Below are 22,794 nucleotides of genomic sequence, written 5' to 3'. Positions count from 1 at the left end.
TCAAATACTACTTCCTTCAGGACCCCTATCTTGACTCCTACCTTCCTCCCACATAGAGGCAAACATTTCATCCTTTGTATTCTCAGGGCTGACACCCTAATCAGGTTGTTACAGACATCATAACACTTGGTATTTTCACGTGGTGACAGTGAACTCCCCCAGGGCATGGATGGTGATTCAGCTGAATTTCTGGCTCAGAGCAAAAGCTCAATTAGTCTTGTTGATAGAAAGTTACAGACTTCACCGGTCAACAAAGAAAAGGAACCAAGAGATACCACTTTTCCAACTTCTCAAGTAGCACAGATTTCTAAAGAGGAAGTTTTGGTAAAGAGTCCAGAAGGCCGTGGTCCGGCCCAACCTCTCCGAAGGGCAATTCAGTCATTTCCCCGAGGGAAATACTGAGAAATGGTAAGGTGTATCCCAGAGGCAGTCGAGGGCAGCACCGCCCCTGCTGCACTGGCTCCAGGCTGTCAAGCCCCCCAAACAAGAAGCGGTCCTAATCCACCCGGGGGGATCTGCTGGGAAGACCCCACGCTCTGGCCGAAAGCAAGGCGCAGCCTCGACGCTGGAAGGCGCGCCGCCGACTGCACTGGCCCGGGCCTCATCTGCATTCCCCAGTCACAGCGGCCACTTTCACACCAAGAAAAGACTGCACACGCCGTTCCAAAACGCGAACTTCTCAACCGCGGCCCAATCGGACCCCAACACCGCACCGGCGCTTTGCCTTAGTCCGGGTCCGCGGCTCGGAGCCGGTCTCCGCACACTTGCTTGCGGTCTTGGCTTCCAGCCACTTGCACGTGGACGGACCTCTGCATCCCCGGGCCTGCCCGCCACCCTGGCCTCGGCCATGTGCGCTCACTCACCATCGGCCGCACGACTCCAAGGCGGCAAAGCACTGACACGGCGGCACGCGGCGTGAAGGCCACATGGCCTTCCCAAGTGCCCAGCACTCTGGGCCCGCCGCGTAGGGCACCGCCTGCGAGATGCTTTCAACCCAACCCCTCCAGGCCTGAGCTTCAGGGCTCAGGTGACTACTCTTCTCCAGGCCTCTGATTTCATCTGTGGACTTGGGAATGAGCCAGACGGATGCCCACGTGCCGCCCACACAGAAGTGCCCTTGATAGGCCTCCTCAGCCAGGTTTGGGCCGAGTTTCTGACAGACTCCTCTATTGACGTGGGGGTGCCTGAGGGACAATCCAGGGACCATTTCCTGACCTCTCACTCTGGCCCAGACCCGACGTCATTGAGTACCATACAGGCATGGCCTTGGGTCAGCCGCGATCAAGGTAGTCTTGGTCACCGAATACCTGCTGGATCCAGACCCTCTGGAACTGGGTTGGAGTGGGGAGGAGAGAAAACGAATCTATGCCATCCCTTCTGCAAAGGTAACCGACCAAGAACAGCTCCTGCGATAATCTGACTGCAAAACAACAGTTACACTTCAGTTGGCCTCTATTATCTTATTCAGTTGGCTCAGCAGCATCTTACAGAATTTCGAGGGTATGTTAGAGATCGTCTGTCTTAAACATCCTAAAAATCTAAAAATTAACGTTGGAAGCAGATACCTCAGAGATGGGCAGAAGAAATGGAGGACAGCTAAAAGCCATCGGTCTGAGCCAAGCCCTTCCAGTCCCCAGGAGCTCCGACTCCTACTGGATTATCTGACTGAGTGCTAATTGGAGGTGCCAGTTGACAGATGAAACTGTTATTTCAAGTGAGAACCCTGAAACTCAGAAGGGCAGACCTGACGTGCTATTGATTTGCAATTCAGCTGCTTCTCACATAGGCAACTAAAGCGTGCTCCAGGGACAGCAGCAGCAAGGATTTAACTGCAGTTACTGATTTTCCCAGGCCATGTAGGGGTAGCTCAATTATGTGGAAATATGCATGTAATATGTATATATTTGCGGGGGGGAAAAAAAAGCCTAGGGAGAAACGCACATCAAAATGTTAACATTCATTCATTCACCAGGTATTATCTATTTCGTGCCAGAACCTGCGCTACCAAGAATGAGAACTAGCTGACAGCCTAGCAAGGGAGACAAACGGGGCGGCAAGACTAACACGCTTCATTTTCTTTTGATTCTTCTCTGTGTCTTCCACAATGTGGATAGATACAAGTTTCCCACTGAAAAAGAAAATACTTTTCCTGGCAAAAGGTCAGCAGTCCTTCTGAGGCCGGAGTCAGAAGAGAGAGCCAACTACTGAAGGCCCTCTGCTACCTTCCCAAGGTTCCCACGGAAAGAAAAGTGGCAGCGTCTTGTATCCCACTGTGCGATCCGAGACACCGGAAGTGGGGGCTCCGCGACTGACTCAAGCTGCGCGTTTCTCCTGCAGACCTGCGTACAGACTGCAAGACAGGCGGCCGGCTAGAGACACAATCATGGCCACCTTGAGGGAACCCGCCGGCCCAGAACTATCCGGCTTCACAAACAGGTTCAAGTCCCACAGGCCTGTGCTGCCGGAAACGGAAAGCCTGGGGCGGGCTGGCGATTGGACGCGGAGCCGGAAACCGGAAACTGTGTGGGGACGCCCGCTATGGCTGAGGCGGCGGCTGTCGTTGCGGAATCCCTGGCGGGCTACAGGGCTCGGGCGGCGCGTGCGGTGCTAGAGCAGGTGGTGCTCCCGGGTGAGGAGCTGCTATTGCCTGAACAGGAGGACGGAGAAGGCCCAGGAGGTGCAGGGGAGCGACCGCTGCGCCTGAACGCCGGGGCGCGCTCCCGGGGGCGCGTGGTGTGCGGCCCGGGCTTGCGGCGCTGCGGCGACCGGCTGCTGGTCACCAAGTGCGGCCGCCTCCGTCACAAGGAGCCCGGCAGTGGCAGCGGCGGTGGCGTTTACTGGGTGGACTCGCAGCAGAAGCGGGTGAGCTGGGACTCCGGAGGGGTTGTACGGCTGGAAGAGGGCTGGGAATACTCTTCGGATGAAGCACGGAAGGGGCCCTGGAGCCCTCCTCTGTTAAAGGCTAGCCAAGAGCCACCGTAGTCCTGTGCTTACCTCTGCATCTCCTTTAGAGGGACCGTGAACAGCTGGAACGTGGCCCGAGACGGGCGACCAGGAGAGAAAGGAGTCTGGGAATCTTGGCATGTAAGGGGATAAGGGCTGTGAGACATGGTTATTGTCTTCAAAACCCCATAGGCCAGGGAGCAGCAGACTTGTCTTTCGGGGTCCCAAAGAGCCAGGCTTAATGAATAGATGTCACAGGGAGCTCAATTTCTCTTAGAATAAATAAGAACTTTCACATAGGAAAATATTGTCTGACAATGGAATGGCCTTCCTTGGTCGTAAGGACCCCCTGTGTCACTGGACTCATATGCAAACAGAAGCTAGGGAGTTTCTGATAAGAATACAGAAGAGGTAAGGGATAGTGACTTAAATGAACAGAGTGTTAGAAGCTGGAAACCCGAGAGTTTATCATGTGATTGTTTTCCTTTTACTGAAAGTGACATAATCAAGTTTGTTGTAAGATTTTTATTGATTTGTAAACATGGATTTCAAAGTATTTTCTAAATATTTACAATGACAAACATAAAGTAAACACTAAGGACTTGGTGAAGATGTTTTAAAAATGATTGTCATTTGTGGTTGTGCTCTCATTCTGTTTCCTTTTGTAGTATGTCCCAGTGAAAGGAGACCATGTGATTGGCATAGTGACAGCTAAGTCTGGAGATATATTCAAAGTGGATGTTGGAGGGAGTGAGCCAGCTTCTTTGTCTTACTTGGCATTTGAAGGTGCAACTAAAAGAAACAGACCAAATGTGCAGGTAATGACAGGACCTTTGGTTTCAAAAGTAAGAGAAATATCCATCCCCTAAACACTCAAATATCCAGAAGGCTACCGGAATGATCCTGTTTCCCTAGTTGTATAGAATGATCTCGGAGGATCTGTGTAATCACTCCAGGCTTCAAGAGTTCCTTCAGATGCTCCAGCTCTGGGACCGAAACCACATACTTACGTTACATTTGCTATGTTGTTGGATGTTTTCATCTCTACTGAGTTGGAAGGTTATATGTGTTCTCTCTTTTTTTTGTTATGTCCATATACATCAGACAAGGAAGTAAGCCATAGGCTCAGAGAGGAAGAAGAGTGGTGGAAATTGCCATATCAGCCATCCATCTATCTTGGATGTGGGTCCCAGGACTGGCATTTCACAGCTTCAGTCACATCACTGTTTCCCAACAATCCTTTTTTGCAGCTGACAGAGGAGCAGTCTTGTTACCTCAAGTTTTCAGTTTGGGCTTTTCAGGTAGCATGGCCACACTCTTCCTGTCCATCCAAGCAAGCCAGAAATTTGGTGGTTTCTTTGCCCTTTCTCCCTCACCTCTCTTGTGTCTTTAGTTGCTTTATCTTACTGATCCTTTTTTGAGCCTCTCTGATCTTCCACATCCACCCCTTTATTTCCACTTTGCAAGTTCAGGCCTTAGCTATCCCTTGATTGGATTTAGTCACTGACCTCCTTAGTAAAGCCTGCCTGTACACTTTTGCCCCTCCCTTTAAGAGCTGACAGCCTCACACACCCCTTTCTCAAAAAAAAAAAAAAAAAAAAAGTTCTTCAGAGTCTACATGTTTCCTTGGCATTATGCTCCAGAGGTCTTCCCTCATCCATAATTATATCCTCCATGTGGCACTGCCTGAACCACACCAAACTATTTAAGAGCACTACTGAATTCATAATTTCCTGCCCTTGTACCTTTGCTCATGCTGTTCCCTCTGCTTGGATTACTCTTTCCCCTTCTTAGCCTGTGGAATACATGCTTGTCTTTCAAGACCCAGGCTGAGCACCACCACCTCCATAAAAACATCTCTAATTTTCAGTCACTTTTCTTATTTACTAGATTCAGCGTTGAATGAAGTTTGTTTATATGTACATCCCTACTGCCCTCCGAAACCAAATGCTTCTAAAGGCAGAGAATGTTTTGTTCCTCTAGTTTCTTGAGGAACTAACAATACTAGGTACTTAACAGAACAAGTTTACTCTCCCGTTTCCTTAGTTTTGTCATTTTGAAGTTCAACTCTTTGAGGTTTTTAAAGTAAAAATTTTTTTAAATTTATTTATTTATATTTATTTTTGGCTATGTTGGGTCTTCGTTGCTGCACACGGGCTTTCTCTAGTTGCGGCGAGCGGGGGCTACTCTTCATTGCGCTTTGCAGGCTTCTCATTGCGGTGGCTTCTCTTGTTGCGGAGCACGGGCTCTAGGCACGTGGGCTTCAATAGTTGTGGCACAGGGGCTCTAGAGCGCAGGCTCAGTAGTTGTGGCTTGTAGGCTCTAGAGCGTAGGCTCAGTAGTTGTAGCACATGGGCTTAGTTGCTCCGCGGCATGTGGGATCTTCCTGGCCCAGGGCTCGAACCCATGTCCCCTGCATTGGCAGGAAGATTCTTAACCACTGTGCCACCAGGTAAGTCCTATTCTCTGGCTTTGAGATGGCTCCCAGTCTGGGGATTTTTCTGGTGGGGGAAGGGTGGGGGTACATGCGTTAATTTTGCCTTCTTTTAAGGCACAACTCCAGAGTGACTGTGAGAATCCTGGAGCGTAGTCAGTCATTTAGCCACAGAACTGCAGGTGGCTGGCATTGCTGCCTATGGAAAAGAACCAACAGCAACACCTATAGCATGGTTTGCTGAGAGGAAATGAACTGTTTTTTAATTATCATTGTAGGTTGGAGATCTCATCTATGGCCAGTTTGTGGTTGCCAATAAAGATATGGAACCAGAGATGGTCTGTATTGACAGCTGTGGACGAGCCTGTGGAATGGGTGTGATTGGACAGGATGGTCTGCTTTTTAAAGTGACTTTGGGCTTAATTAGAAGGTAAGTCCTGATGCCTTCTGGCTTGCCTGTTGTCTTTTGTATTATACCTTCTTAGAAAGCTGACTTATCTGTGGGATTTAGGTTCTTCATAACAATGGCTATAGCTCCTCAAAGTTAAAAACCAGTATCCATTTTAGCACAGTAGTAAACTCATGCATTTAGTCCCATCCTCTCAATGTGAATACATCAAATTTGGATGTATTTGGCATTATAGTTTCTGTGTTGATATGGAGTCTGGATTTCTCTGCTGGAAGGTTGGTTGTTCCTTATAGCTGATATACTCAGACCAAATGTGAAAACTGGCCTTCCCCCACTTCTTAGTCACTTGTATACAGGTGCAATTTACTATTGTACAAAATCATCAAATTTCTCTTACAATGGAAGCCAAATGAAGCTAGGCTGACATGATCCTCAAGCTTATACAGACATTCACAGAAAGCTCCTGCTTTTCTGTCGTGGTAGATTTAATAGTTCCCAGAAGCAGATTCTCTTTGTTAAGTTTAGACCTTTACCTACCCAAAGCTATGCCCTATTAAAGGGCTTTACTCCTAGAGCCACTGAGGTTCAGAGCTATCTTGCATATCGCTTTGCTACTTATTCTGCAGATTTGCAGAATTAGTTCAAGACATTAAAGAAGTATGTTATTAACCAAGCAGCACCTTTGTGTTTTGAAAGAGTCAACACTCCTCTCCAAGTATTGAATTTAGTACCAAGGAATAACTTACATGGTCAGGAAAATAAGGTTAAAGTGTTCTCTTAGCACCATAGACAATAAAAAAGCTACAGTTTGAAAGTCCAGAATTAAGGTGTTCTGACAATGTGGAAGAAGAACTTGATACATTTTTTGTAAAGGTGACATAGGGAGTTTGATTTCTTTGTAGAGGATAGTCCACGGTTGTGACCTGTGGTAAGCTTCTTGGAAGATAGAGGGCAGCAAACGTTGTCATGTGGCTTGTTTTTGGGATGATGTTGGTGGAGCTGTGAATAACTGTGGAGAACTGCTCAGAAAAGGAGACTTCTAAAGGAAAGTCAGGTCACACCCTGCCACTTTATTAAGTTTCATTTTCTTTTTCTTCCTCACCAGGCTGCTAGCTCCAGACTGTGAAATCCTACAAGAAGTGGGAAAACTCTACCCACTGGAGATAGTATTTGGAATGAATGGAAGAATATGGGTTAAGGCAAAAACCATTCAGCAGACTTTGATTTTGGCAAACATTTTAGAAGCTTGTGAACACATGACAGCAGATCAAAGAAAACAAATCTTCTCCAGATTGGCAGAAAGTTGATCTATGTGGGCTTTTTTATGGGTCAGTTGAGCCAAGAGACTCTGGGTTTTCCTGGGGGGAATGTTTCTCAGGTGAACCTCTCCCCATTAAATCTTCAGAAGACAAGATGTCTTATTAATTAGAGTCCTAAATAAAATATTTTTATTAAAAAGTTACTGGCTGCCACTCATGTTCTTGTGGGTGAGACAAATCATTATAAAGTAATGATGTAGTTTTTTGTTTTTTACAATAAAGTTTACAAAAAGTTACTATTATGGTTTATTTGATGTTCACTCCCTTAGTTTTGCTAGAGTGCAGCTTCTATAATAAACTGGAAGTGAGCATTAAAATAACAGTTATTTTCTGATGATAGTAAAACATGTTCACCAAAGAAAATGTAAACTACATAGAAAATATAAAGCAAACAAAAACCATCTATAATCCTGTTGTTTAATGGGTGAGTATGTAACAGCTAACAATTACCGTGTGCTTACCACGTATCAAGTATTGTTCCAAAAGTGTTCTGCATGGATTAATTCATTTATTCTTAGTAACTGCAAAGACACTTAACCTCCCAGTTGAAGAAACTGAGGCACAGACTTTAACTTGGCCTACATTCTCAACTACTATTTATGAATGTATATTTTTCAAATTAGAATTACAGGATTATACTTTATATACTACTTTGTTACATACTTTGCTTCAAACAACATTTAATATATTTCTTTCACGATTGCTATTAAAAATTCAATAGTATAATATTTCATTTTCATGTTATAGGATATTTTGGACATGTCTAGTTTTTTGTTGTTCTGTAGATAATACAATGATTAGGATCTCTGATTCCAAGTCTAGCCAAATCTTAACTTTGTTAGGATCATTTCCAGGAAGCCAAACAAAAGACTACCTGCCTGGGTTTTGAAAAAATAGTAGAGGTTTGTGATGGAGTTGGAGAGGAAATTTGCATTTTAAGCAAAGCCTTTAAAGGTGAAAATGAAGCCTGACAGATGATCCAGGTCAGTGGTTCTGGGGTCAGAGACCTCCCTGAGAATATATATGATAAGAGTTACAGACCCTGAAGGCTATCTATAGGAGGTCCCTATTGGATGACAGAGATTATAGAACTCATTCAATATGTTGATAAAGACCAAGCAGCATTATGTATTCCTAAAGATGTTTCCTGAAGACTGGGCCATTTTAAGTAGTAAACTGATATAATTTAACAAGTGATCATAGCTCTGGAGGGAATAAATTGTGAAGGGGAGGGGACAGAGCAGAGAAGTAACCTTTTGGCTCTTCTGAGATATAGAATACATTTTCTGAATTTGCTAGCAGCTTAGTTATCAAGTTTACTAACCCAAACTGGCCAGAGTAACTGAAGCAACTCTACCTGACTAGGACATGAGAAAAGATCACTGAGATTTAGGTTACCTAACATGCTTGTGTCAGATGCAATGTATTTTCTGGCTCTTTTCAAGTTAGACTTATCAATACTGTGTTTTTGCTTTTCATTTTGACCTGTTAATCACAAGTATATATGAAGAATCTAGTTTGTACAAGGCTCAGAAGGATACAAAGATACTCCCACAAATTGTTAGGAGGCTACTTGTTCAGAAGAGAGAAGCCCTCCACGCTCATACTCAGAATAGGGGAGACAGAGTAGGAGCCATAGATGGAAAAAAGTGCTATGGGGGGGCTTAAAGCAGGGCTAGGTAAGGAAAGGCTGATCCTGCAAAGCCTATGTACAACATATTACTTGAGTTGGGGAAAATCAGCATGATCGAGATGGCTGGAGAAAGTCATACAACTTTATGATGCCCGTGTAGTGAAAATTAGACTCAATAGAGTAATATTTACTTGATTATTTAAGCTATCTCTAAAGAGTAGGTATTTCACAAATAGATGTACAGAAGATGAATTAACACATCCAAAGCCATGTAGTTTTAGGGCTAATTCATTATTATGTAAACTTTTTAGTTAGTCAACATATATCTGGGCACTTCCTGTGAGCCAGGCACTATGGGAGATACAAAAGAGCATAAAATATGGTCCCTGTTAGTAACTCCTATCCCAGTGAAGAGCCAAGATGTCAAGTAAAGGCAAATGAGTACCACCACCATCCTCTGATCTGTTCTTTGGTCAAGGCAACTCCAGCAACTTCGCCTCCTGCAGCTGCAATCTTAGGCTGTCCATCATTCCACTGAGTTCTGAAGAGTATAGCCTTTTCTGGAAGAAACTCCTTTCTTCAATGCTTCAGGCCAGTTTTGAGTCTCAAAGTAAGTGGACAGGATATCAAACACTGTTAGAAAGGTAAACAGAAAACATAGTGACCACACAGAAGAAAAAGAACTAGTAAATGACTAATGAGGAAAAAAGTGTTCTGGAATATTTCATTCAACAAACTTACTCTACCACACATGGTACTAGATCCTGGGGAGACAGAGGCAAAGACACAGGCCCTGTTTACCTACAAGGACCTCAGCCTACACTGAGAGATACAGGCCTGTGAATGGACAATGCTGCAACAGAGAGGAACACAGTACAGTTGGAACAAAACAGGCCCTGACATGGCCTGGGATGTGGAGGGGAGCAGCCAAGATGCCTGTGAACTGAATCCTGAAGGACAAATAGGAATTCACTGTTCAATGATAGATTGAAGGCATGGCATTCTAGGACAAGGGAACAATTTCAACTATCTTTAACATAGTTGGGAACCAGGAAGAAAATGAAAACTGCTTCTGAGAGACCAGAATACATGTCACAAAGTACATACAATAAAGTCCAAGCACATCAGTCACAGGGGAGACTGCTTCAAGGGCCGTTTATACTGAAACACAATGCAAAGAAGCAGCAGCAGAACTAATACACGTTCAGCATGGGCCATGTGAGCAGTACCTTGATTGATGGCCAGTATCTCTGAATGATAGTTTTTCCCATTCTGGCGTCTGACCATGTATTCCTGGATTGGTAAGCGAGCGGTCTTGACAGAGTGTTCTTGGGCCTTTTGAAATGTCACCTTCTGTAAATCACAAATATTTTTCTTATAAAAATAATACATTGGGGCTTCCCTGGTGGCGCAGTGGTTGAGAATCTGCCTGCCAATGCAGGGGACACGGGATCGAGCCCTGGTCTGGGAAGATCCCACACACCGTGGAGCAACTAGGCCCGTGAGCCACAACTACTGAGCCTGCGCGTCTGGAGCCTGTGCTCCCCAACAGGAGAGGCCGCGATAGTGAGAGGCCCGCGCACCGCGATGAAGAGTGGTCCCCGCTTGCTGCAACTACCCACGCACAGAAACGAAGACCCAACACAGCCAAAAATAAATAAATAAATAAATAAATAAATAAATAATAACACACAAGGATAGTCTCATTGTAATATGCAGAGCAAACTGTAAGAATCCTCATGTACCACCACCCCAATTTCCATCTGTAATCATAATTAAATGATAAGTGTATTAAAATTAAGTAGCCTATGGTAGAATGGAAGAAACTGTAGATAAGGAAAAATGGCTTGTGCAGCAACACCTCACTTATTTGGGATTCATTTATCTGCTGGCTTCCACTCACTGCTACTTACAACCAAGAAGGAAATAAGTAAAAAGAGGCACATCTGCAGCCACAATCTGCATCCAAAAATCCAAGCCGTCTAATCAATGAGAGGAGAACACTCCTAGCCCTAACTCAGTAAGACCCAATTCTGGACATCTGGAGTTTTCAGTCATAGCCAATTGGTAGCAGCAGATCAGAAATAAGGGAGACAGGATTCGAGTCAGGTATACCACCAGCAACAAGACAGCATTAAGGTATGAGAGCATATAGCCCAATGAAAAGGAAAGGCTCTGAAAACTACAAAAAGAAGGCAGAACTCAAAAAATCCAACAATCTGAGGCCATTTAGCGTCAGAGTACAGTAACTAATGTCCCTTTAAAGATGTCCCTGAGTCATGGACTGAAGTTTAAATTATACTCACTACCTTGTAAGAAGCTCTGGGAAGGTCCTCTACCTATTTGTAATTTCAGGATTAAAGGTTTAGATTACTGAGAAAATTAGCATACTTAGGTTTGGAAGGGACCTTGGTAGTTAACTATTCCACTCCAACCACCCACCCAATGTTTGTCTATCCTCTATGAACTTTCTCCCAGATGGCCTCTGGCTTTAAATGGACAACCCTTGTGACAGGGAGTTCGTGCATCCTAGGGTAACCCATTTCAATTTTGATAGTAGCAGTTAATAGGAAATCTTCTTGATATTGAGGCAAATTTTCTATTTTCCCTGAGACTTCCAGTCATCTGTCCTAGCTCTGTTCCCCCAGGGTCACACCAGGCAAGTAAAATGGCCCTTCCACAAGACAGCCATTCAGATACCTGAAGGCAGGGATCATGCCCTATGAATCCTCTTGTCTCCAGACTGACAGCCTCAGTTCTGTTGACTTTTCCTTGACTATGATTTAGTTTTGAGTCCCTTCATTATTCAGGTCAACCCCTTCTGAACTTGTTCTAGCTTGTCAATGTCTTTTCATTTACTGTCCCATATTGACTGGCCACCGTGAGAATGGTCTAACCAATTGGAACAGTGTGAAGCAGGCCTAGCACCTTCTTTGTTCTGACACTGGACTACCTGCCTCTCAGATTCACATGAAACACAATTCCAAAAGAGAACGTCCAAAAATGTTTTAAGTGATGCAATTCAGATGGGATAAAGGTACAGCTACTCAAAGGACTTCTTTGAAGGATAACAGTCCTTTGCATATATGAGCTATGATTATGTTTTAAGTCTATTCCTTTATAATCACTTTGAACTGAAGTACAGAATTCAAAGTTAGTAGGAAACTTGGATGCTGCCCTGAAGGAGTTTACAGTCTAGTTTCTGTTCTCTGAACATTTAAAGATAAAATGACTCCCCTTGAAGAAATCTTGTTCTTAGCATATTTCTGTGAAGAAGCCAAACTCTTAAGTAACAACTAAACAAATCTTTGTGCCAGTTATTTTTCAGTTTAAATGTTGGTGGAAAATAAAAAGAGGACAGTGTGTTAAATTTGCACATCTATAGATCATACACTGCTCACTGGCCCTCTAGAATTGTCTGCTTCAAAAGAGGGGATGTCACTCTGCTGTGGAAGACTGTATTTGGTTGTTATGTCTCTTTAATCTCTTTTAACCTTAAATAGCCCCCATGACTATTTCAGTTTTCACTACATTGACTTTTTTGAAAGTCTGGTCCACGTGTCTTGTAGAATGTCGCACGTCCTGGATCTGTTTATGATTAAATTCAGTTTAAACATTTTCTAATAAGAATACTTCACAGGTGAGATTCCATCACATCAGGAGGCACATGTCACTACTGGTGATTCTAAGTTTGATCATTTGTTAAGATGGTGACCTCCAGATCACTTTATTGTAATGGTACACTTTTGTGGGCTGGTACTTTGAGACCACTTGGAATAGTCAGTTCCCTCACAACCTTTCGTTCAGTCAATTCCCTGAATCAATGATTACTCTGAGAGTGACAAAATGATGATTTCTCAATTCTATTATGCATTTCTCATTTATTAGCTGGCATTCTTTAGAGCTCTCTCCTCCCCCCACCTCCTGCCCATTTTTTAGATTATCACTATGGAGTCATGGAACTCTGACTTTTTTAGAATAAATGCAATTCAGTTAAGTATCATCTGTGTCAAATATGTGTATGTATCTCATATATACATGAAAAAATACACTCACATATATTAAAAAGTATATATATAAAATATACCCATAAACACATACTTGTGTGATCACAGACTATATCAAGAGGGATACACAAGAAAACCATGGTTGCCTCATGCAGCGGATACTGGGTGACAAGGATGAGAGGTAGACTTACTTTTCACTGTGCTTCTTTTTATACATTTTAACCATTATATCATTATTTATTAACTATGCAATATGCTACTATTAAAAAATTATCTCAACAAATATTTGTATAAGAGAAACATATTTCAAAACTCCAATTATTCCAATAAAATTCCAATTCAACAAAAGAAATCTGGACGGTCCTACTAAGGTAGAGGTTATGGGATAAGACTTCTGTCAACAGGGAATATGGCCTAAGAAGGAACAAACTGCTCTTTCACAAAGAACAAACAGCTGGTAAGAATGCTGAGTCAAAGCTTCCTTGTTCAAGATCAGAGTCATCCTTGCAGAACCGAAGAGAGGAGAGAAGAAAGGAATTCAATAATGGTTATTTATGTAATTACCAAATACTTCCCATTCCAGTCCCTGACTGGATTCTGTCAGGTCAGTGTTGCTGACATTGCTGATGAGAAGAGAGAGAAGTTGGCAAGTAGGAGGGCCAACCTAGGCAGAATAGGCTCCTACTTCCTATTGCTTCTGAGCTTTTAGGCCTTTTGGCCTAAGATTACGACAGGGCAAGGATTTCTTTCTCTAAAAGAAAGCGCCACTTTTCAAAATGCAGTTGTCAGGCCTAAAATGTACACTTACCTTCTGAATGCTTTCATCCACAAGTCCACCAAGGATGTAAACTTTGTTTAAATCAACATCTTCAAGAGCTAATGAAAAAATGAAGGCCACTGAGGTCAGTCTGTTTTATAATTTCTAAATCCAAAGACTGTAAAAGGAAAGAATTATTAATGATAAAAGTAGAAATTTAATGAAATAGAAAACAAAAAGATAGTAGATTTGCTAATTAGATTTGCTAATTCCCTGAAAAGATCAATTAAATGTCAATTAATTAGACATATCTAATAAGATATGCAGACTCAACACCATTAGGATTCAGAAAGGAGGCAAAATGTCAAAGGAAGGTAAAATTGAAGAGAATACTGAGATCAACTTAATACAATAAAATTGAAAATTATGCAAAATAGATGATTTTCTGGGAAAAAAAATATTTATCTAACATCAATCTGAGAAGGGTCGATGTGAGGAGGTGACAAGGAAAACTCACGAGGATTACCAGGTAACTCACAAGCTCCAGCTGAGGAAGGAGACCCTAAATCTGTGCAGCTGTGTGCACATGGCAGGACAAATATGAAGCATTCAGTGAGGTCTCTGTCCATAAGAGGTGTGCAATTAACGTCCATTCCTTTTTTTCTTGGATACACCTTGGGTGGCTTTAACAAACTCTGACCCCGGGAATAATGAAATAAAGGGCTGGATGCAATGTGCTACATGAATGCATGCAGTAAAGTACATACCATGTTCTGAGTCAGGAGTCAGGTACACAAGGGTTTCCAGAGGAAATAAACTAAAGCAGTCTTCTTCTGTTATGTCTAGCTGAAAAATGTAAACAATCCAATGTAGTGTGAACTAGGTTAAGACATAGCCCACGCTGCAGCAACTAGTTACAGGGCGTGTAGTTTCTATCAGGCATGGCTCCAGGTACATCAAGAGGATACATGTCTGACAACCTGTTCTCAGAAAGTGCTCAGCTGGGTAGCGGAAGTAGAAAGGTACAGACATTCGACCCTACAAAATGAGACAGAAAGTGGTATGAGGCCCTAAGAGACATACAGGGAGCATGCCCCAGGACTACAGAGAGGGAATGACAACACCAGGGACAATGTTCTAGCAAAGGGAATGCTGGAACTGGGTTTCTGAAGAGGTGAGATTGACACACATACAAAAGGAAGAAGTATTCAAAGTGGACGGAATCACCTAAGAAAAGCATGAAGACAGGAAAGCAAGGGGACTGAACTGCGCGGCTCTTAGGGTGGATCTGTTTGGCTCACATACAGGAATCATAAAACACATACAGAAAAGTAAAGCTGGGAATGGCTGTGTTACAGAAGGGATCGTTAAGGTAACAGCAACCATGACTAACTGTGCAGCACCACACAGGGCGCTTTTCACACTCGGTGCCTCTGAGGACCTCCCTGGAAGAGGCCACACTACCCAGTCTCAGCTACATAATGCAAACACACAAGGGCACTTTTAGTGGCACTTCTTAGGCACTGATCTGGATTCTTGCCTGTATATCAATCACTACATTTAAGAGATCCTAGGGAAAGTATTGAAAGTAACTTAGTACTCCCTAAAACCCATCTTAAATCCATATTACTTCCATAGGGATTCTCTCTCTTTCCCCCAAAATTCATGTTCCCTAATTCTGCACTACTAAGAACAAGAAAGGAATCATGGCATGTCCCTAAAACATTCCTGGTACATAGTCTAGCATACAATACACTGGATACAAAATACAGCCCTAGATACTGGTAATATTAGTTTGCCAATGCAGTGGAAGGATGAAAATTTTAAAACATAAGAACTGATGAGAGGTTCTAAATTTTTAAAGATTGTAATAGTGAAAACATATAACATATACACATAAACATATTTTTTTTACATTGAAATGTGAAAAAGTAAAAAAAATTTACTATTACCCCCTCCAACCTACTTTTCACATGACAATTTAAATAATATGCAAAATGAGGCTTACCAGATAACTAGAAAATCCATCATTCATCCTCAAACACTCTTCATACAGGGGACTGTCTGTGGTGAATCCAGTGAGGCAGATCCAAAATGGCCTGTCAGCTTTTTTATTTGAACCATACAACCTTCGGATCTGTCCAGCCAGTCTACTTAATTCCTTCGAAGAAGTAAGGACAACTTATGGTAGGAACATGCCCACTCTTTCTAAATTCATTATCAACAAATGGTTACTCAGTAAGTTCACTGAATATTACTCTGGGAAAGCTCATGAATTCAATGGCCCTTTTACTCCAGGAGTGAGTACATGCATGTATATACGTGTGTTACATCCCATGGTATCACACCTTATAGATGAAAGTTAAGGTAATGATACTAGCCCAGAAAACCAAGACCTCTCTCTCTCCTTCTGGATCTGCTGATATATACGTATATATAAATATATACATATATGTATATATAAAATTTTTCTTTTAGCTTTTACCTAAAATCTTACCATGTGGGCTTCCCCGGTGGCACAGTGGTTACGAATCCGCCTGCCAATGCAGGGGACACGGGTTCGAGCCCTGGTCAGGGAAGATCCCACATGCCGCGGAGCAACTAAGCCCGTGCGCCACAACTACTGAGCCTGCACTCTAGATCCTGTGAGCCACAACTACTGAATCCCACGCCTAGAGCCCATGCTCTGCAACAAGAGAAGCCACTGCAATGAGAAGCCGCGCACTGCAATGAAGAGTAGCCCCCGCTCGCTGCAACTAGAGAAAGCCCGTGCCCAGCAACAAAGACCCAATGCAGCCAAAAATAAATAAATAAAATAAATAAATTTATATATAAAAAAAAATCTTACCATGTGATGGTTAGTTTATTAAAAAGAGACTAGGTTACTGTGCAGACATTTTTATACTCCATCAGTTAAACTTGGCACCTTCTCCCTAACTTCAGGAGCTGTCATAGGTTTGGAAGTTTTAACTTTCCATCCTGATTTAGAGACATCACCCGTATAGAAAGGTAATTTCACAATCTGGCCTGATTTGCTTCAGTGCAGGAAAAAAACCAAAACTTTGGATTTGATTTAATCTGATATCTCAATTAATATAAACATTAGAAAATTCTTAGTTGACCTTTTCAGAGGGATATAATTAGAGGTTCCATGGAAGAATCCCAGATCCTAATTTCTCTGAAAAACATGCAAACACTAGCATGTATAACAGGGACATTGGAAAACACAGATTTCTTTTGTGGTGTAAGGCCTAAAATCAAGGCCCAATATTGTGTGCCGCTTTGATATCTGGTGAAAATGAGAGGCCTTGAATGGCCTAACTGCAAGTTCCCCTCCCAATTCTGCTCCCATGGGTAAGGTTCACTAGCTAAACAATTTTTTAAATTTTTTAATCAAAGGGATTCCTTTGATAAAGGGTTCCTGCTATCTCTGAGTAGTGGGTTTCAATTCTCTGCCAGCCCATGGAATTATTCTAGCAAACCAATCACATCTTCCTGTAGGAATCTAATTTCTTGATACTACAAAACCTACCCCCCACGGCCCCTGGTTGTTCATTCTGTTCCCTAGTGCAATCCCATGTGGCCCTGCATGATATCCAGTGTCATCCTCCCCTCGGGCTGAGTATATGTGACCAATAAACTGCTATCGATCTTATCTGTCCAGTGTCGAGTGTTGTGTGTTCAGCCATCCCCAGAATCATAGGGTGAAAAATCCTTCCTTCACCAACAGGGTAAATGGGCGGCTTTTAAAAACACACACACACTGTAGAAAGACCTCCCACCAGGTAATCTCCCCACAACATGCAACCAGGCAAATATTCCTCTCCCTGGCAGAAGGCGAAAGATTTCACCTCTGGAGAATTAAACCTGAAAGGCTCCATCTAGACTGGGGATACCATAAGCACAGAGGCAAAGGCAGGGGGCTCAAAACAGAAGATAAAGGAAAAAATTTTAAACTAAACCATATGTCTATTCTCTTCCTGATTCTTTACAACAGCCATCTCAGAACTTAGTAGCCATGTGTAGAAAACTAAACACATTTGCTGGTTTACTAGAGAATCACAGAAGCTGGAGCTGGTCATGTTCTTTGTGAAAGCCGTTCCCACCTGGACCTCCCTCATGTGAGCAGGAATTCAGAGTTCAGTGGATGTTTTACCTTCTTAGACATGTGGTGGGTCATACTCAAATCGATACAGAGTCTTGGTCCTGAGTGTTTGGCTTCCAAAAGTCTTTCCTTGGTTAAGGATCTCAGAAAACGTTTGCTGTGCTGGGGGTAGATGCCTAGAGTAGAAATATCAGAAAGGAATAAACATGGAAAAACTGAAAAATGTTATTCAGTAAGAAATAAATCTCCCCAGCCAGGTGAGTACTTTTTGCATATGAAGAGAAACTGGAAGCTCATGCAAGGTATTCATTCATTAGGCAGTTTAGGTATAGCAGAATGGTGAAATGAGTGCTCTGGAGCACACTGCTGGATCTAAGAAGAGTTCAGTTTGTTCATTTATTACCTATATGATCTTGGGCATGTTATTTAATTTTGTTGATCCTCAATCCCTTCACCTAGAAAATGAGGATAATAAAAGCACTTACCCTTATGGTAATCCATGTAAAATTCTTAGCACTGAACCTAGCACACAGTACTGAATAAACATTGGCTGTTGTTGGTATCATTCTTTCTACTTCTGGGCTTATAAACACATACATGCACTAGACAGCTTATATTTGAAAGGCAGTCTCAAATGTTGCTCTCTTTGATACTTTGATTCCCAACAAAATAGGCTAATAGGTCCTATCTCCCAGATGTTTGTTTTACTTAAAAACACTATCCCTACTCTCCTAGGAACAGGCAGATACCGGTTTGCTAAGAAATAAATATAATTACACCAGCAATCTGATTTATTGTTACCTGAATTTTCTACACGGTTGGCTTTTCTTCTTTCTTTCTCTTGTTTTCTTTTACTCTTCTTTGCTGCAACTATCTTTTCCCAGTGTCTCTGTTTTCTTTGGACATTTTTCTTATGTTATCCAGAAAACAAAATTGTTTGAGAACTTCATAAGCACCAAAAAGGAAAATGAATATTAGAAATAGTTACTTAATTATTTTTTAAATTTAGATTAAAGTTAGGAGAGAAAAAGGGTATTAGTCTTAAAAACAAAAATGGACTAGATTGTGTTTAGAGAAAGCAGAACCCCAGAAAAGAGATGTGACATGCCCAAGGTCACAGTAAATTTATTAGGGACAGAGTTGATATTTCCTGACCCTTCTGAGGTGTACAAAAATTCCTCTTAATTTTACTTACTTTTTCTATGACTCAAATGGAACTGAAACCTTAAACCAGGAAACTCATCCCTGGGAATACACCTAACTCATTCTCAGTCTTTTTTTTACCAATATCTATCCTTAGAACAGGGGTCTCTGGGACATTCCGTCGTCTCAAAGCCCGTGACCATAAACAATCCACTCCACTCACCGAGCGCCACACTGCATTGCTTGTAGGCAGGGTCATCTCTTCTCGATGCTCACATTCCACGTCAATCTGTAGAAGCTGGAAGCTTTCAGAGATGCCATCTTCACCTGTGTCCTCTAGGGTGACTTCTTGCTCCTGCAGCACGTGTGACTCTGTTTCCTGAGCGCTCCCTTCTAACTTCCAGTCCATGTGCTTAGTCCTCTGTCCTTTTCACCCAGATTAGGAAAAGGTACAATTATGTGAGACATTACATTATTGAACTTGCAGAGGTATTTCCCTATATCCAAATGACAAACAGGGTTACTGCGTTACTTAAGGAGTAGAGAAGTGTGTAAAATACTAACACAGATTAACTGAACTGAGAAAAGCATGTGTGTCTTCTAGAGAAATAAGTCAGCACAGAAACCTTTCAGGAGTAAGGAAGCCAAATTCACTTCTTAGAAGACAAGCACAACTCCTGACAACCCCAAGAAATCAATGATTATTCACTGCTGCAGTGACACAGATAATGAGTTCATTTACTGTATTCTTTGAAATGCACGTATGAGTTGAGGGCAAGACAGAGATGGCAAAATCCACCTATCCCATTATGTTTCTGTTTATTTTCAAAACTATTCCTTTAGCAAATATTTACTGAGCACCTACTCTATGTAAAGTCCTGTACTAGAAACATCCTGGGAGGTTTAGAGCTAGCCAAAAATTATGGTAAAGAGTGGCCCAAAACCAATCAAGAATTCTAGGTTGCACATATTCCCTCCCCCGACTCAGTATCACTGCAGCAGAAAGCCACAGTCATAGTGGAAACGGCTAATATCCATCAGAAGTGCCGTGGTAGAAAAATATGAAGAACCATTGTTACAACACACTTAACTAATGTAATAATTTCAAAGTGGTGTTCAAAATCCTTGAGGAAGATATGACTAAGAAGTGTTCTAGTCTACAGCTAAGTGTCACAGACAAAGAATGGTATAACCATTGCTCACAGCTGCTCCTCTGAGCCTAGTGTGCTACCTACATATTAGGAAAAGTGTATCTTTGAAAAAGTAAATCTATGTAATATGATCCATGCACATGGTAAAAAGACCTAGTTGTAAGAAAAGTAATGATCAATTCTCTGACCCCTTCCACCTCTAGGGGGCAACGCTTGTTAACCAGGTGCTTTTAGTTCTTCTGGTAATTTACTCCTTAACCTGAAATCATATGCTTACATCATTACTTCTTTTTTTCATCCTTACTTCTTGATTCATCAACTTTCCCTATGAAACACTAAAATTCAAATCACTTTAATTAGCCCCTTTTATTTTTAGCTCTTCTCTTAGTTACCTTGACCTTTAAATTCTTTTGAGGTATAATTTATACACAATAAAATGCCAAGATTTTAAAGGGTGTAGCTCAACAAGTTTGTGTGTCGGGAGGGATGGTGGGGGGAGGTTTGAAGGTGTGGGAAGTGAGGGATGGGAATATACCAGCTCAATGAGTTTTTGACAAGTGCATAGGGCCTGTATTACCACACCCCATCAAGATATAGAACATTTCCATCACTCCAGAAAGTTCCCTTCCTTCTGCACTTTCCAAGTCAATCTCCATCCCATTCTCACTGCTTTCCAAACGCAATCATTGCTCTTTTTTCTATAACCATAGATTAGCTGTGCCTTATAAAATGTTATTTAAATGGACTCAAACAGTGTGTACTCTTTTGAACTTGACATTTTGCCCCACAACTTGTTTTTGAGATTCATATATATTGCTTCATGTATCAGTAGTTTGTTCCTTTTTATTGCTGAGCAGTATTCCACACATGAATATACCACAATTTGTTTATTCTCCTGTTGATAGACATTTGAGATTTTTCCAGTTTGTGGCTTTTACGAATAAAGCGGCCAAGAAATTCTCATACAAGCGTTTTTGTGGACATATGTTTTCATATCTGTTGGCTAAGTACTAACAGAAGTGCTGGGTCATAGGATGGGTGCTATTTAACTCGTAAGAAACTGCCATCAGTTTCCCAGAGTGATTTAACATTTCACATGCTGTCAGCAGTCTGTGAGAGTTCCAGATGGTCTGCATCATCCCCAACATTTGCTGTTGTCAGGATTCTTAATTTTAACCATTTTTGTGTAGTGGAACCTCACTGTGTTTTAATTTGCATTTGTTTGATTATTAATGATATTGAGCTTTTTTTTCATGCAACTTATTGGTAATTCATAATATATCTCTGTGAGATACCTGTTCAAGTTGATGACATTGAAATTAAAATGGAGTAATAGTTCAGGAATACAAAAATGGGGTTGGGTGGCCATTGAAGATCTGGTCTCAGGCACGTCTGCATCACTGAGAACTTGAATTTTCTCTGAACTGTACCACACCCAAGGACACCATCAGTCATACTCAGAACAACACCGGCCAGCTGCAATATTACGGTCTCAAGGTCTCCCCTTGTAACTATGCAACCATTTCAGACCCCAACCAACCCTTACTTAATAAGCACCCTTACTTCTTGCCAGCTCCAATTACAATTCTTGATAAATAACTCATTTAACTAACTGTAACCTTGCAGTTTTTGCCTTTATAAGCTTGCCCTGCTTTGTAGCCTGAAGGAACACAATTCAAGTGCTTCTTGAATCTGTGTCTCCCATGCTATAGTCCTCAATGTGGCCAGAATAAAACTCTTTTTTATTCCTATTATAGATTGCTGACTGATTATTTGTCTGGACACTTACAGTGGCCTATATTGATCATTAATGATCATCCATTGTTCTCTGCAATATCTGGTCTACCTGCTGTTGCTGTTCCTTAAACATACCAAGGATATTCCCACCTTAGGGCCTTTGCACTTGCTGGTCTTTCTACCTCAATCCTCTTCCCCTAGATAATTATATGACTACCTTCCTCACTTCATTCAGAATTTCATTATCCAACATGGCACACTTCTTATTTTTTTTTGTCTGAACTTTCCCCTTCCTATAATGTAAGCAAGTGTTCTGTTTGCTTTGTTCACTACATCCTCAGTGCCTGGCAACGAGCTTCGTACATAACAGACGCTCAATAAAGACTTGCTGAATTAATAAATCCTCCACTCCACCACCTCTGCGTTGACAGAGGCCTCAGAACTTTTTTCTAACCCAAGTCCCACCTGATGAGCATATCCCTGGGCGCTAAGTGATGGAGGCTTCTCTCATCTCCTCATTCTAAGTTTTAGCCACCAAAACCGGCTCCACTCCTCTGTCACCTTCAGCACTAGAACACCCTGACCCCAATCTCGAGTGCACCCCGCGTGCAGGCCCAGTCTGGTCCATAAGCTGAGAGTACGACGGGAAGCAGGAAGGAATAGCGCCAAGAAAGTGGGGTACATGAGACCACACGACTGCTGGGCGGGCGCCTGCTCCCCAGGCGTCTGGCCCGCCCGCGAACGAGGCGGCACTCCCAGGCCGGACCCCCAGCCCCCACCCCTGCCGGCAACGAGGCCCCGGCATACCTGAACCCGTCACCTCACGCAGCAGCAGAGGAACCTACCAAACCCCGCCTCCGACTTCACTTCCGGTTCCTGCCCCTCTCCGAGTAGCATTCTGGGAGTTGTCGTTTTCAGCCTAGCGGCTGTGTGTTCCGCGAAGACTTGGGCTTCGGCTGCCGTGCCCACGGTGGTACTAAGGAGCTGCGTCCCGTCAGAAGCTTGCCGCGCCTCGCTGAGCCTCCGTTTCCTCGCATGTTAGCTGGGCATACAATCCCAGCCGCTCGCCGACCGCACAGGGCTGCTGCAGGTGACCAGGCGCTTTGATGGCTGTCAAGGGCTGGACACGGCGAAGGTGGGCTGAAACCAGACTCGA

At 42.7% G+C, this 22,794-nt stretch overlaps 2 protein-coding genes across 3 annotated transcripts; one reads left to right on the top strand and one right to left on the bottom strand.

The window, feature by feature from the left end:
• The first annotated feature begins 2,504 nt into the window (after positions 1–2,504).
• Positions 2,505–7,248, top strand: EXOSC3 (exosome component 3). 2 transcript variants are annotated; one of them, XM_007197025.3, is made up of 4 exons: positions 2,506–2,862; positions 3,612–3,761; positions 5,656–5,807; positions 6,892–7,248. In XM_007197025.3, the coding sequence occupies exons 1-4, from the start codon at positions 2,539–2,541 to the stop codon at positions 7,091–7,093; spliced, it is 828 nt and encodes a 275-aa protein (XP_007197087.2). In that variant the 5' UTR covers positions 2,506–2,538; the 3' UTR covers positions 7,094–7,248. The 2 variants fall into 2 exon arrangements, with proteins under 2 accessions (XP_007197088.2, XP_007197087.2); XM_007197026.3 differs by lacking the exon at positions 3,612–3,761 and having other exon boundaries at positions 2,505–2,862.
• Positions 7,249–8,914: 1,666 nt separating this feature from the next.
• TRMT10B (tRNA methyltransferase 10B) lies at positions 8,915–22,502 on the bottom strand. Its single transcript, XM_007197027.2, has 9 exons — positions 22,446–22,502; positions 18,974–19,176; positions 18,409–18,517; positions 17,659–17,783; positions 15,511–15,663; positions 14,270–14,348; positions 13,554–13,621; positions 9,968–10,091; positions 8,915–9,371 (listed from the first exon to the last, which is right to left on the bottom strand). The coding sequence occupies exons 2-9, from the start codon at positions 19,157–19,159 to the stop codon at positions 9,265–9,267; spliced, it is 951 nt and encodes a 316-aa protein (XP_007197089.1). The 5' UTR covers positions 19,160–19,176; positions 22,446–22,502; the 3' UTR covers positions 8,915–9,264.
• Between the last annotated feature and the right edge of the window lie 292 nt (positions 22,503–22,794).

Source organism: Balaenoptera acutorostrata, chromosome 6 (genome assembly GCF_949987535.1).
Source record: "Balaenoptera acutorostrata chromosome 6, mBalAcu1.1, whole genome shotgun sequence".
NCBI classification, from domain to species: domain Eukaryota; kingdom Metazoa; phylum Chordata; class Mammalia; order Artiodactyla; family Balaenopteridae; genus Balaenoptera; species Balaenoptera acutorostrata.
The sequence above is the reverse complement of the archived record's forward strand: the minus strand, read 5'-3'. Positions and strand labels throughout refer to the sequence as shown.

Bases quoted from the DNA above. Each gene is read 5' to 3' on its own strand.
- EXOSC3 (XM_007197025.3), top strand. From the start codon at position 2,539: ATGGCTGAGGCGGCGGCTGTCGTTGCGGAATCCCTGGCGGGCTACAGG. The intron at 3,762-5,655 runs GTAATGACAGGA...TTATCATTGTAG, and splicing joins GAAACAGACCAAATGTGCAG to GTTGGAGATCTCATCTATGG. The intron at 5,808-6,891 runs GTAAGTCCTGAT...CTTCCTCACCAG, and splicing joins ACTTTGGGCTTAATTAGAAG to GCTGCTAGCTCCAGACTGTG.
- TRMT10B (XM_007197027.2), bottom strand. From the start codon at position 19,159: ATGGACTGGAAGTTAGAAGGGAGCGCTCAGGAAACAGAGTCACACGTG. The intron at 14,349-15,510 runs GTAAGCCTCATT...TACATTTTTCAG, and splicing joins ATGGATTTTCTAGTTATCTG to CTAGACATAACAGAAGAAGA. The intron at 10,092-13,553 runs GTAAGTGTACAT...TGTGATTTACAG, and splicing joins TGGATGAAAGCATTCAGAAG to AAGGTGACATTTCAAAAGGC.